Consider the following 13,510-nt stretch of genomic DNA (forward strand, 5'->3'; position numbering starts at 1 on the left):
CACCCTCACCTGTCATGTTCTTTGTCCACCAGGTGGTAGCGGGCGCGGAAGGCCACCAGGTGGGCGTAGTAGGCTGGCGCGGGGATGGAGACTGAGCGGGTGCAGCGGACATAGGTGTGGCACAGCTGGTAGGTGAGCAGCTGGAACTCGTCAGCTGTGAAGCAGTTGTCGTCCCACAGAACATGGTAGTGGGAAGGTCTGCTTGTACCCTGGAGGGAGTAGGCTAAGTCAGTAATACCACAGGGACAATGCAGGTTCCATGGAGAGAATACCAGCATTGATTCAACACTGACAATGAAGTTCAGTGGAAATTAATAGAAGCCGATAAACCTCTGAGAAAATGATGGCAAGAGTCAACATTAGGGAGAAATAAGCAGGAGATACTACCTGAACTTGTCCAATAAGAATGCTAACTTTAGTTTTATAAAATGTTACCATCTTATGCCTATTGAACACAACCTTGGTATGAGTCTTGACACACACCTGTATTCCTGCATGGCTGCAGAGGTAAAAGTCAAACTCATAGGGGTGTGTTATATCTGTGTCCACAGTGGTGCCTGCAGGAATGTTACCACTCCGTCCAACCTGCCAAATAAACACTCCATTTAAAAACAGTTAAACAACCAATCTATACCTAGCAAAGTAAATCGTTAATGTACAAGGAGAGATCCATAGCGCCCCTTACCCGCTCGTTGCGGTCGGCACAGAAGAGGCGTGTGTGATGGCGCTTCTGCACCACAATGTAGGTGATGCCCGGCTGGTACTCTTTCTCCAACATGATACAGGCTTCTCTGATGGCCAGCAGCTCATAGTACAGCACCTGCCACACAGAGAGAAGTCAACACATCAGCAAAGAGTGGCGAGCGGTGAAGAATTTAGGGTTGATGGCCAATAGCTAAAGATTTAAGCTTAAGACTCTAGTTTAAGGTTAATAAACTATGAAGAACATTGCTATTTGTAATAAATGCATTTCAACATAGGGACATCATTTGGCTTGGTTGTAAACTTTAAATGAGAGATTGAAGGGGGATATAAGTATTTTAACTAACCTGTCTGAACTGTCCCTCTGACACACCATCCCTATAAAATATGATTCTGGTTGGTTTGTAGCGGGTAGACTTGTAGAACTGGATGAGGAGCTCCCGCACCATGGAGGCCAGGTCCTGGATCACCTCCTGTCTGGGTCTCTGGACCCTCACTGTGGCACAGTACCTGCTGGGGTGGGCGTCCATACTGCCTACCACCTGGATAGGGCCAGAGAGAGGGAGATGGTCAGAAACATGACTTCTGACACCATGTTTCAGAATGCTATTGTAGGGGTCTGGTTAACAAAACAAACTAGTAAATTACCAATGTACTAGATGTCTCAGACCCCATGACAACTAGATAGACAGACAAGGCAGTGTTTGTGAGGAAAGTGACAATGGAAACTAGAATGACAGGAAGAAACTGACCGCTGCGATGGATGGCTTCTTTCCGTCTCCGGCTGGAGGATGAGTGACGTCGGCCCCCAGGAAGATAACAGGCTGCTGGAACACTGAGGGACTGGGTGGAGAGAGAGACAAACACAAGGCACATATATCCTGACTCCAACACCATCATTAAGTTTGCCGACAACAACAGTGGTAGGCCTGATCACCGACAACGATGACACAGCCTATAGACAGGAGGTCAGAGACCTGGCAGTGTGGTGACAGGATAAAAACCTCTCCCTCAACATGATCAAGACAAAGGAGATGATTGTGGACTACAGGAAAAGGAGCACGAACCCATTCTCATCGACAGGGCTGCAGTGGAGCAGGTTGAGAGCTTCAATTCCTTGGTGTCCACATCACCAACAAACTATCATGGTTCAAACACACCAAGACAGTCGTGAAGAGGGTACGACAATGCCTATTCCCCCACAGGAGACTGAAACGATTTAGCATGGGTCCTCAGATCTTCTAAAAGTTCTACAGCTGCACCATCGACAGCATCCTGACTGGTTGTATCACCGCCTGGTATGGCAACTGCTCTGCCTCAGACCGCAAGGCACTACAGAGGGTAGCTTGGGGCCAAGCTTCCTGCCATCCAGGACCTCTATACCAGGCGGTGTCAGAGGAAGGCCCAAAAACTTGCCAAAGACTTCAGCCACCCTAGTCACTGTTCTCTCTGCTACTGCACAGCAAGTGGTACCGGAGCGCCAAGTCTAAGTCCAAAAGGCTTCTTAACCTGTTGGGGATAGGGGGCAGTATTTGCACGGCCGGATAAAAAAAAACATACCCGATTTAATCTGGTTACTACTCCTGCCCAGTAACTAGAATATGCATATAATTAGTAGATTTGGATAGAAAACACTCTAAAGTTTCTAAAACTGTTTGAATGGTGTCTGAGTATAACAGAACTCATATGGCAGTCAAAACCCTGAGACAAATCCTAACAGGAAGTGGAAATCTGATGTGTGGAATCACTTCAAACCTTTGAAAGCCATTGAAACACACAGGGACTTATTAATCATTTAGCACTTCCTAAGGCTTCCACTAGATGTCAACAGTCTTTACAAAGTGGTTTGAGTCTTCTATGGTAGAAACTGACCCAAAGAGAGGCTTGGGAAGTTGGTCACAGGGGAGGGCCATTACTACTATGACGCGGGCGCCCATGGCAACCCTTTTGTTCCGAAACGTTTAGTAAGACAATGCAATTGTCCGCCTTGAATATTATTGAAGCTCTGGTTGAAAAAGGCCCTAAAGATTTATGTTATACAACGTTTGACGTGTTTGAACTAACGTAAATTTAAAAAAATTGCACATTTGTGATGACAAGTCCCGCGCGCTTCAGTACATTGAGTAGCCTTCGGAACGCGCTAACAAGAAGGAACTATTGGGACATAAATTATGAACTTTTTCAAACAAAACTACATTTGTTGTGGACCTGGGATTCCTGCAAGTGCCTTCGGATGAAGATAATCAAAGGTAAGGGAATATTTACAATAGTATATTTGATTTTAGATGGTTCCAAGATGGCGCTAACATGTATCGCCTAGCCTATTTTTCTGAGCATACCACGTCGTTTACTGCAAAGTGTGATTTCCCAGTAAAGTTATTTTTAAATCTGGCAATGCGGTTGCATTCACGAGATGTTAATCTATAATTCTTTGAATGACAATATTATATTTTAACAATGTTTTCGAATAGTAATTTTGTAAATTGTAGCGCTGAATCACCGGAAGCATTTGAGGGAAAATATTTTCTGAACGTCACGCGCCGATGTAAAATGCTGTTTTTATATATAAATATGAACTTTATCGAACAAAAAATGCAAGTATTGTGTAACATGATGTCCTAGGAGTGTCATCTGATGAAGATTGTCAAAGGTTAGTGCTGCATTTAGCTGTGTTTTGGGTATTTGTGATGCATCTAGTTGCTTTGAAAATGGCAGTGTGATTTTTTTTTGGCAGGGTACTCTCCTAACATAATCTAATGTTTTGCTTTTGCTGTAAAGCCTTTTTGAAATCGGACAACGTGGTTCGATTCAGGAGAGGTGTATCTATAAAATGGTGTAAAATAGTCATATGTTTGAGAAATTGAAGTTATAGCATTTATGAGGTTTTGTATTTCGCGCGACGCGATTCCACTGGCTGTTGACCCACGTTCCCAGACAGGTTAACAGCTTCTACCCCCAAGCCATAAGACTCCTGAACAGCTAATCAAATGGCTACCTGGACTATTTGCATGGTCCCCCCCTCTTATGCTGCTGCTACTCTGTTTATTATACATGTATAGTCACTTTACCTCTATCTACATGCACAGTTGAAGTCGTAAGTTTACATACACCTTAGCCAAATACATTTAAACTCCGTTTAACAGTTCCTGACATTCAATCCTAGTAAAAATTCCCTGTCTTAGGTCAGTTAGGATCACCACTTTATTTTATGAATGGGAAATGTCAGAATAATAGTAGAGCGAATGATTTATTTCAGCTTTTATTACTTTCATCACATTCCCACTGGGTCAGAAGTTTACATATACTCAATTAGTATTTGGTAGCGTTGCCTTGAAATTGTTTAACTTGGGTCAAACGTTTCAGGTAACCTTCCACAAGCTTCCCACAATAAGTTGGGTGAATTTTGTCCCATTCCTCCTGACAGAGCTGGTGTAACTGAGTCAGGTTTGTAGGCCTCCTTGCTCGCGCACACTTTTTCAGTTCTGCCAACAAGGTTTCTATAGGATTGAGGTCAGGGCTTTGTGATGGCCACTCCAATACCTTGACTTTGTTGTCCTTAAGCCATTTTGCCACAACTTTGGAAGTATGCTTGGGGTCATTGTCCATTTGGAAGACCCATTTGCAACCAAGCTTTAACTTCCAGACTGATGTCTTGAGATGTTGCTTCAATACATCCATAGTTTTCCCTACTCGTGATGCCATCTATTTTGTGAAGTGCACCAGTCCCTCCTGCAGCAAAGCACCCCCACAACATGATGCTGCCACCCCCATGCTTCACGGTTGGAATGGTATTCTTCGGCTTGCAAGCCTCCCCTTTTTCCTTCCACATAACGATGGTCAGTATGGCCAAACAGTTAGAGTTTTGTTTCATCAGACCAGAGGACATTTCTCCAAAAAGTACGATCTTTGTCCCCATGTGCAGTTGCAAACTATAGTCTGGCTTTTTTATGGTGGTTTTGGAGCAGTGGCTTCCTCCTTGCTGAGCGGCCATTCAGGTTATGTCGATATAGGACTCGTTTTACTGTAGATACCTTTGTACCCGTTTCCTCCAGCATCTTCACAAGGTCCTTTGCTGTTGTTCTGGGATTGATTTGCACTTTTGGCACCAAAGTACATTCATCTCTAGGAGACAGAATGCATCTAATTCCTGAGCAGTATGACGGCTGCGTGGTCCCACGGTGTTTATACCTGCATACTATTGTTTGTACAGATGAACGTGGTACCTTCAGGTGTTTGGAAATAGCCCCCAAGGATGAAACAGACTTGTGGATGTCAATTATTTTTTCTGAAGTCATGGCTGAGTTCTTTTCATTTTCCCATGATGCCAAGCAAGGAGGCACTGAGTTTGAAGGTAGGCCTTGAAATACATCCACAGGTACACCTCCAATTGACTCAAATGATGTCAATTAGCCTATCAGAAACATCTAAAGCCATGACATTTTCTGGAATTTTCCAAGCTGTTTAAAGGCACTGTCAACTTAGTGCATGTAAACTTCTGACCCACTGGAATTGTGATACAGTGAATTATAAGTGAAATAATCTGTCTGTAAACAATGGTTGGTAAAATTACTTCTGTCATGCACGAAGTACATGTGCTAACTGACAAGAAATTTGTGGAGTGGTTGAAAATTGAGTTTTAATGACTCCAACCTAAGTGTATGTACACTTCCGACTTCAACTGTACATATTACCTTAATTACCTCGACTAACCTGTGCCCCCGCACCGGTACCCGCTGTATAAAGTCTTGCTACTGTTATTTTATTGTTGCTCCTTAATTATTCTTATTTTTTCATTTCAGTTTATTTTAGTAAATACTTTAACACTTTTTGGCTTAGGGCTTGTAAGTAAACATTTCACTGAAAGGCTTACACCTGTTGTATCCGGCACGTGACATTTTATTTGTATCAAGAATGGTCCACCACCCAAAGGACATCCAGCCAACTTGACAACTGTGGGAAGCATTGAGTCAACATGGGCCAGCATCCCTGTGGAATGCTTTTACAAGGTAAAATGTAGGTGTCAGAGTCCATGCCCCAACAAATTGAGGCTGTTCTGAGGGAAAATGGGGGGGGGGGGGGGGGGGGGTTGAAACTCAATATTAGGAAGGTATCCTTAATGTTTTGTACACTCAGTGTATGTATCTCTGCTAAATAGCACATAAGTGTTTTCAATCACCCAAATAGGGGTTTTCTGCCTGTGGAAACACTCTTTCACTCTGTGCGTTACCGTTGGTGTGGCACCAGGATGTTGTTGATGCCCCCCAGTTTGACGTTGATCTTGAGGCAGAGGTTGGAGAGGGTCTGAGGGGATGTCTTCACCACGTTCTTCACCTGGACACACTGAGTGGCCATGCCCAGGAGGGTGTCTCCAACCCGCTTCACCTCAGCTGTGGGAAAGAGGGAACAATTTTACAGCTGTTGCCATATTGTAGGACACAGGTAACCATTTTACACCTGATACCATCTTGTACATGGTACATACAGTACCAGTCAGAAGTTTGAAAACACATACTAATTCAAGGGTTTTTCTTTATTTGTACTATTTTCTACATTGTAGAATACTAGTGAAGACATCAAAACTATGAAATAACAAATATGGAATCATGTAGTAACCAAAAAGAAAACAGTGTTAACCTGTTGGGGGTAGGGGGCAGTATTGACACGGCCGGATAAAAAACGTACCCGATTTAATCTGGTTACTACTCCTGCCCAGTAACAAGAATATGCATATAATTATTGGCTTTAGATAGAAAACACCCTAAAGTTTCTAAAACTGTTTGAATGGTGTCTGTGAGTATAACAGAACTCATATGGCAGGCAAAAACCTGAGAAGATTCCTTACAGGAAGTGCCCTCTCTGACAAGATCTTGTTCTTCTTGTCTCTGTTTATTGAAGACTGAGGATCTTTGCTGTAACGTGACACTTCCTACGGCTCCCATAGGCTCTCAGAGCCCGGGAAAAAGCTGAATGATAGAGGCAGCCCCAGGCTGAAACACATTATCGCTTTTGGCAAGTGGCCGATCAGAGGACAATGGGCTTAGGCGCGTGCACGAGTCGACTCCATGCTTTATTTTCTTTCGTCTTTTTACCTAAACGCAGATTCCCGGTCGGAATATTATCGCTTTTTTACGAGAAAAATGGCATAAAAACTGATTTTAACCTCTTACATCTAGACATTCCGCTAGCGGAACACCTGCTCCAATATCCAATGATAGGCGTGGCGCAAACATATGACTATTTCACAGCATTTTAAAGACAAGACTCTCCTTTATCTAACCACACTGTCCGATTTCAAAAAGGCTTTACAGCGAAAGCAAAACATTAGATTATGTCAGCAGAGTACCCAGCCAGAAATAATCAGACACCCATTTTTCAAGCTAGCATATGTCACAAAAAACAAAACCACAGCTAAATGCAGCACTAACCTTTGATGATCTTCATCAGATGACACACCTAGGACATTATGTTATACAATACATGCATGTTTTGTTCAATCAAGTTCATATTTATATCAAAAACCAGCTTTTTACATTAGCATGTGACGTTCAGAACTAGCATACCCCCGCAAACCTCCGGTGAATTTACTAAATTACTCACGATAAACGTTCACAAAAAACATAACAATTATTTTAAGAATTATAGATACAGAACTCCTTTGTGCAATCGAGGTGTCCGATTTTAAAATAGCTTTTCGGTGAAAGCACATTTTGCAATATTCTCAGTAGATAGCCCAGCCATCACGGCTAGCTATTTAGACACCCACCAAGTTTAGCCCTGACCAAAGTCAGATTTACTATTAGAAAAGTTTGATTACCTTTGGTGTTCTTCGTCAGAATGCACTCCCAGGACTGCTACTTCAATAACAAATGTTGGTTTGGTTCAAAATAATCCATTGTTATATCCAAATAGCGGCGTTTTGTTCGTGCGTTCAAGACACTATCCGAAGTGTAAATAAGGGTCACGAGCATGGCGCATTTCGTGACAAAAGATTTCTAAATATTCCATTACCGTACTTCAAAGCATGTCAACCGCTGTTTAAAATCAATTTTTATGCCATTTTTCTCGTAAAAAAGCGATAATATTCCGACCGGGAATTTGCGTTTAGGTAAACAGACGAAAGAAAACAAAGCATGGGGTCGACTCGGGCACGAGCCTGAGTCTCACAGTACTGTGACCAGCCACTATCCAAACGCGCTACTTTTTTTTCAGCCAGAGCCTGCAAAGCCACGATTCAGCTTTTTGCCGCCTTCTGAGAGCCCATGGGAGCCGTAGGAAGTGTCACGTAACAGCAGAGATCCCCTGTAATGGATAGAGATAATCAAGAAGGGCAAGAAATTGTCAGACAGGGCACTTCCTGCATGGAATCTTCTCAGGTTTTGGCCTGCCAAATGAGTTCTGTTATACTCACAGACACCATTCAAACAGTTTTAGAAACTTTGGAGTGTTTTCTATCCAAAGCTAATAATTATATGCATATTCTAGTTTCTGGGCAGGAGTAATAGTCAGATTAAATCGGGTACGTTTTTTATCCGGCTGTGAAAATACTGCCCCCTAGCCATAACAGGTTAAGGCGGCACACCTGTTAATTGAAATGCACTCCAGGTGACTACCTCATGAAGCTGGTTGAGAGAATGCCAAGAGTGTGCAAAGCTGTCATCAAGGCAAAGGGTGACAAATCTAAAATATATTTAGATTTAACACGTTTTTGGTTACTACATGATTTCATGTGTTAATTCATAGTTTTGATGTCTTCACTATTATTCTACAATGTAGAAAATAGTCAAAATAAAGAAACACCCTGGTGTGTACAACATTTTGACTGGAACTGTATATACTCAGGCTATGGAAATAACATACAAATAAATAGTATATGAATAGAGTTTTTGGAAAATAAAATAAAAAAACAAATTCATCAAATGTAAAACAAAATGAAACAGTGTCTAGTCTGTACCATAGACTGGGGTCTTCCCAGGTAGGATGACGATGATGAGCTGCAGGCCAGCGTAGGTGTTCTTCAGGTGCCTGAACATGGGCTCCACGCTGTCTGATCCCTGAGCGTACTTACAGAAACATGGCTGGCCCTGGATGGGCATCCCAGCATCCTTAGAGATCTTACGCAGCTGGTCAGTAAAACCCCTGTAGAGATGGAGGGAAGGAGAGCGAGAGGATGAGAAAAAGAGCAAGAATGAGAAGGGGAGGGAGGATGAGGAGACCCAAAGAGACGTTATGGACAGTTACAGAGACATACAGTACCAGTCAAAAGTTTAGACACCTACTCATTCAAGGGTTTTTCTTTATTTTTACTATTTCTGACATAGAATAATAGTGAAGACATCAAAACTATGAAATAACACATGGAATCATGCAGTAACCAAACATATTTATATTTTAGATTATCCAAAGTAGCCACCCTCGGCATTCTCTCAACCAGCTTCATGAGGTAGTCAGCTGGAATGCATTTCAATTAACAGGTGTGCCTTAAGTTAATTTGTGGAATTTCTTTCCTTCTTAATGCTTTGAGCCAAATAAGTTGTGCTGTGACAAGGGGGTATACAGAAGATAGCCCTATTTGGTAAAATATCAAGTATTATTATTATTATTATTATTAAGGCAAGAACAGCTCAAATAAGCAAAGAGAAACGACAGTCCATCATGACTTTACATTTCAAGAACTTTGAAAGTTTCTTCAAGTGCAGTTGCAAAAACCATCAAGCACTAGGATGAATCTGGCTCTCATGAGGACCACCACATGAAAAACCCAGAGTTACCTCTGCCGCAGAGGATAAGTTCAATAAAGTTAACTGCACCTCAGATTTCAGCCCAAATAAATGTTTCAGAGTTCAAGTAACAGACACATCTCAACATCAATTGTTCAGAGAAAACTGAGTGAATCAGGCGTTCATGGTCAATATTCTGCCAAGAAACCACTACTAAAGGACACCAATAAGAAGAAGAGACTTGCTTGGGCCAAGAAACACGAGCAAAGGACATTAGACTGGTGGAAATCTGATGAGTCCAAATTTGAGATTTTTGGTTCCAACTGCCGTGTCTTTGTGAGATGTAGAGTAGGCGAACGGATGATCTCTGTATGTGTGGTTCCCACCGTGAAGAATAGAGGAGGTGGTGTGATGGTGCTTTGCTGGTGACACTGTCAGTGATTTATTTAGAATTCAAGGCACACTTAACCAGCATGGCTACCACAGCATTTTGCAGCGATATGCCATCCCATCTGGATGATGGAGTGCTGCATCAGATGACCTGGCCTCCACAATCACCCAACCTCAAACCCAATTGAGATAGTTTGGGATGAGTTGGACTACAGAGTGAAGGATAAGCAGCCAACAAGCTCAGCATATTTTTTAAACACCTTTATTTAACCTCTATGGGCTAGGTGGGACGCTAGCGTCCCCCCCGTGGTGCACTCCATCAACAGCAGGTGCATTTCAAGAGCGGCAAATTTGAATCCAAATAAATGTCAAAATTCAAATTTTTCAAACATACAACTATTTTACACCCTTTGAAAGATAAACATCTCCTTAATCTAACCACGTTTTACGATTTCAAAAAGGTTTTACGGCGAAAGCATAAATTTAGAGTATGTTAGGACAGTACATTTACAAGAGTTGTGTGTAATGTTTTGTCAATTCAAAGACAGGGTCACCAAAACCATAAAACCAGCTAAAATGATGCACTAACCTTTTACAATCTCCATCAGATGACACTCCTAGGACATTATGTTAGACAATGCATGCATTTTTAGTTCTATCAAGTTCATATTTATATCCAAAAACAGCGTTTTACTATGGCATTGATGTTGAGGAAATTGTTTCCCTCCAATAACCGGCAGTCAAGTCAACACCACAAATTAAATAATTAAAATTAGAAAACATTGGTAAAATATTATATTGTCATTTAAAGAATTATAGATTTACATCTCTTGAACGCAATTAACTTGCCAGATTTAAAAATAACCTTACTGGGAAATCACAAATACGCGTTGCGATACAGACTAGACGTCATGTTGGGGAGATCTAAAATCTAAAATACTATGTAAATAATCCATTACCTTTGATTCTCTTCATCAGATGTCACTTCCAGGTATCACAGGTCCATAACGAATGTAGTTTTGTTCAAAAAAGCTCATCATTTATGTCCAAAAATCTCCGTCTTGTTAGCACATGATCTAAGCCAGCCGGACTTCTCGTCATGAACGAGGGGAAAAAATATATTTACGTTCGTTCAAACATGTGAAACGTTGTATAGCATAAATCATTAGGGCCTTTTTTAACCAGAACATGAATAATATTCAAGGTGGACGAATGCATACTCTTTTATAACGTATTGGAACGAGGGTACCCAACATGAACTCGCGCGCCAGGTGTCTAATGGGCCATCATCGTTCCATGGCTCTTGTTCGGTCAGATCTCCCTCCAGAAGACTCAAAACACTTTGTAAAGGCTGGTGACATCTAGTGGAAGCAATAGGAAGTGCCAAAATATTCCTCAGCCCCTGTGTTTTTCAATGGGATAGGTTTAAAGGTAATACAACACATCAGGTATCCACTTCCTGTCAGAAAATGTCTCAGGGTTTTGCCTGCCAAATGAGTTCTGTTATACTCACAGACACCATTCAAACAGTTTTAGAAACTTTAGAGTGTTTTCTATCCATATATAATAAGTATATGCATATTCTAGTTACTGGGTAGGATTAGTAACCAGATTAAATCGGGTACATTTTTTTTATCCAGACGTGCAAATACTGCCCCCTAGCCCTAACAGGTTAACTAGGCAAGTCAGTTAAGAACAAATTCTTATTTTCAATGACGGCCTAGGAACAGTGGGTTAACTGCCTTGTTCAGGGGCAGAACAACAGATTTTTACCTTGTCAGCTCGGGGACTCGAACTTGCAACCTTCCGGTTACTAGTCCAACGCTCTAACACTAGGCTACCTGCCACCCCATATGTGGGAACTCCTTCAAGACGGTTGGAAAAGCATTCCTCACAAAGCTGGTTGAGAGAATGCCAAGAGTGTGCAAAGCTGTTATCAAGGCAAAGGGTGGCTACATTGAAGAATCTAAAATATATTTTTATTTAACACTTTTTTGGTTACTACATGATTCCATGTGTGTTATTTCATAGCTTGTCTTCACTATTATTCTACAATGTAGAAAATAGTAAAAATAAAGAAAAACCTTTGAATGAGTAGGTGTGCCCAAACTTTTGACTGGTACTGTTAGTGTTGCAGAAACCAACCAAAAGAAACTAAGAAATTTGATATAACATAATAGATATGCTAATAATGCTATATTTTTGTTGATTATAATGTTATTGCATTGGATTGAGTATTTATCTGTTGAAAAAGAGACCTGTGTGTGTGTTTATGATGTATGTATGTATAAGACAGACAGCACTCACTTGAGGATCTCCTCACGACACTGCCTCTGTGTGGCAAAGCAAGCGATGGCCCACATCTTGATCTCCACCCCGGTGTGGAACTGTTTGCCCCTCATGTCCCACACGCCGTGGCTGGGCGTGGCCACTGTGCGGTTCTGCAATGACACCGCAGGGTTCATCTGCTGGGACTGCCACCCACACACACATACAGACATAGACAGAAAGGTGGAGAGACCAATTGGTTCTAAAAGATTGAGAAAATGTTGTTTGTATTTTCTTCGAAATGGTCATTTAATGAATCTAAAAACATTGCCATGCCATTCGTCATAGCCTTCACACAAGTAAAGTAGTAATCATTATTTTCAGAGACAAAAAACAGAGGTGGGTGAAAGAGAGAGGGTGGTAGAGATTGACAATTGGCGGCAGGTAGCCTAGCAGTTAAGAGCGTTGGACCAGTAACTGACTAGGTGAAAAATCTTTCTATGTCCTCTTGAGCAAGACACTTAACCCTAATTGCTCTGGATAAGAGCGTCTGCTGAATGACGTAAATGTCAAAAGTGACTAAATGAAAGAGCCAGGGGCAAGAAAGAGACAGACAGGGAAGCTAAATCACAGAGACATGCGGATGAATGATGATTTAAAGGGTAGGTACCATGAAGTGTTCCAAGCTTGCCCTGCCGCCGTACTGCAGCCCAGGGGCCGGCAGCACACGGCCCGTCACCTGAGCCATCTCGTCACGCACGCGGAACTGAAACTCCTGGACGAACGGGTCCGCCTCATAGTTCGCACTCCGCACCTGGATACAGAGTCGGAGTAAATGAGAGAAGAGGAGGATAGAGGGGTAGGATGGAGGGAGGGGTAGTAACAAAACAATAAATTATTAGTTTGGAGGAGATGATAACTTAAGCAGGTGCATCACATTGGTGGTGGATGAGATGAGTTTCCCTCTTACTACAGTATGTAAGTGCTTTGAGTATCTGGAAAAGTGCTATATTAATTAGTAAGATTAATTATAAAGACATGTCACTCAGTAGTCACAATACCTCCCAGTCATTGGAGGGTGCTATAGACAGTACTCACCAGCCTGCTGATCTCCTCCTGTCGGTCTGGGGCAGAGCGGGCCGTGGCTTTGATCATGGTGGACGTCTGGTTATCAGTGAGTTTTTTAATACAGCGCTGGCCAGCTACTATGTTGCACACCTGCAAGGAGACACATAGGAATGTGAGTTAAAGTAATTTAATACAGTAGAGAGAGCAGAACTGGTACAGTTTTATGCTTAGGTCCCTGAGTTGATCCTGACCACATGAAAGACAATAACTCAGGGCTCTACTTATGCTGACTAAGATCACGGCTGCTGAGAGCAAACTCCCATAAACAAAGCAATAATGCACATAATCAAAGAGGTTGATAATTG

The 13,510-nt window shown here is 42.0% G+C and overlaps 1 protein-coding gene across 2 annotated transcripts in view; it reads right to left on the reverse strand.

The window, feature by feature from the left end:
- The window catches only part of LOC106569767 (protein argonaute-3), a 46,101-nt gene that overhangs the window by 6,457 nt on the left and 26,134 nt on the right, over positions 1-13,510 (reverse strand). The window contains exons 9-18 of one of the 2 annotated variants that reach the window (XM_014141361.3): positions 13,176-13,295; positions 12,748-12,891; positions 12,117-12,250; positions 8,654-8,838; positions 5,930-6,089; positions 1,455-1,545; positions 1,050-1,244; positions 686-820; positions 484-585; positions 10-209 (exon numbers count right to left, since the gene is read on the reverse strand). In XM_014141361.3, the coding sequence (XP_013996836.1) occupies positions 10-209; positions 484-585; positions 686-820; positions 1,050-1,244; positions 1,455-1,545; positions 5,930-6,089; positions 8,654-8,838; positions 12,117-12,250; positions 12,748-12,891; positions 13,176-13,295 (1,466 nt within the window). Of the gene's footprint in view, positions 1-9; positions 210-483; positions 586-685; positions 821-1,049; positions 1,245-1,454; positions 1,546-5,929; positions 6,090-8,653; positions 8,839-12,116; positions 12,284-12,747; positions 12,892-13,175; positions 13,296-13,510 lie in introns of both variants that reach the window. The other variant, XM_014141360.3, reaches the window with a different exon arrangement.

This window comes from Salmo salar, chromosome 14 (assembly GCF_965601325.2).
Source record: "Salmo salar chromosome 14, fSalSal1, whole genome shotgun sequence".
NCBI classification, from domain to species: Eukaryota; Metazoa; Chordata; class Actinopteri; order Salmoniformes; family Salmonidae; genus Salmo; species Salmo salar.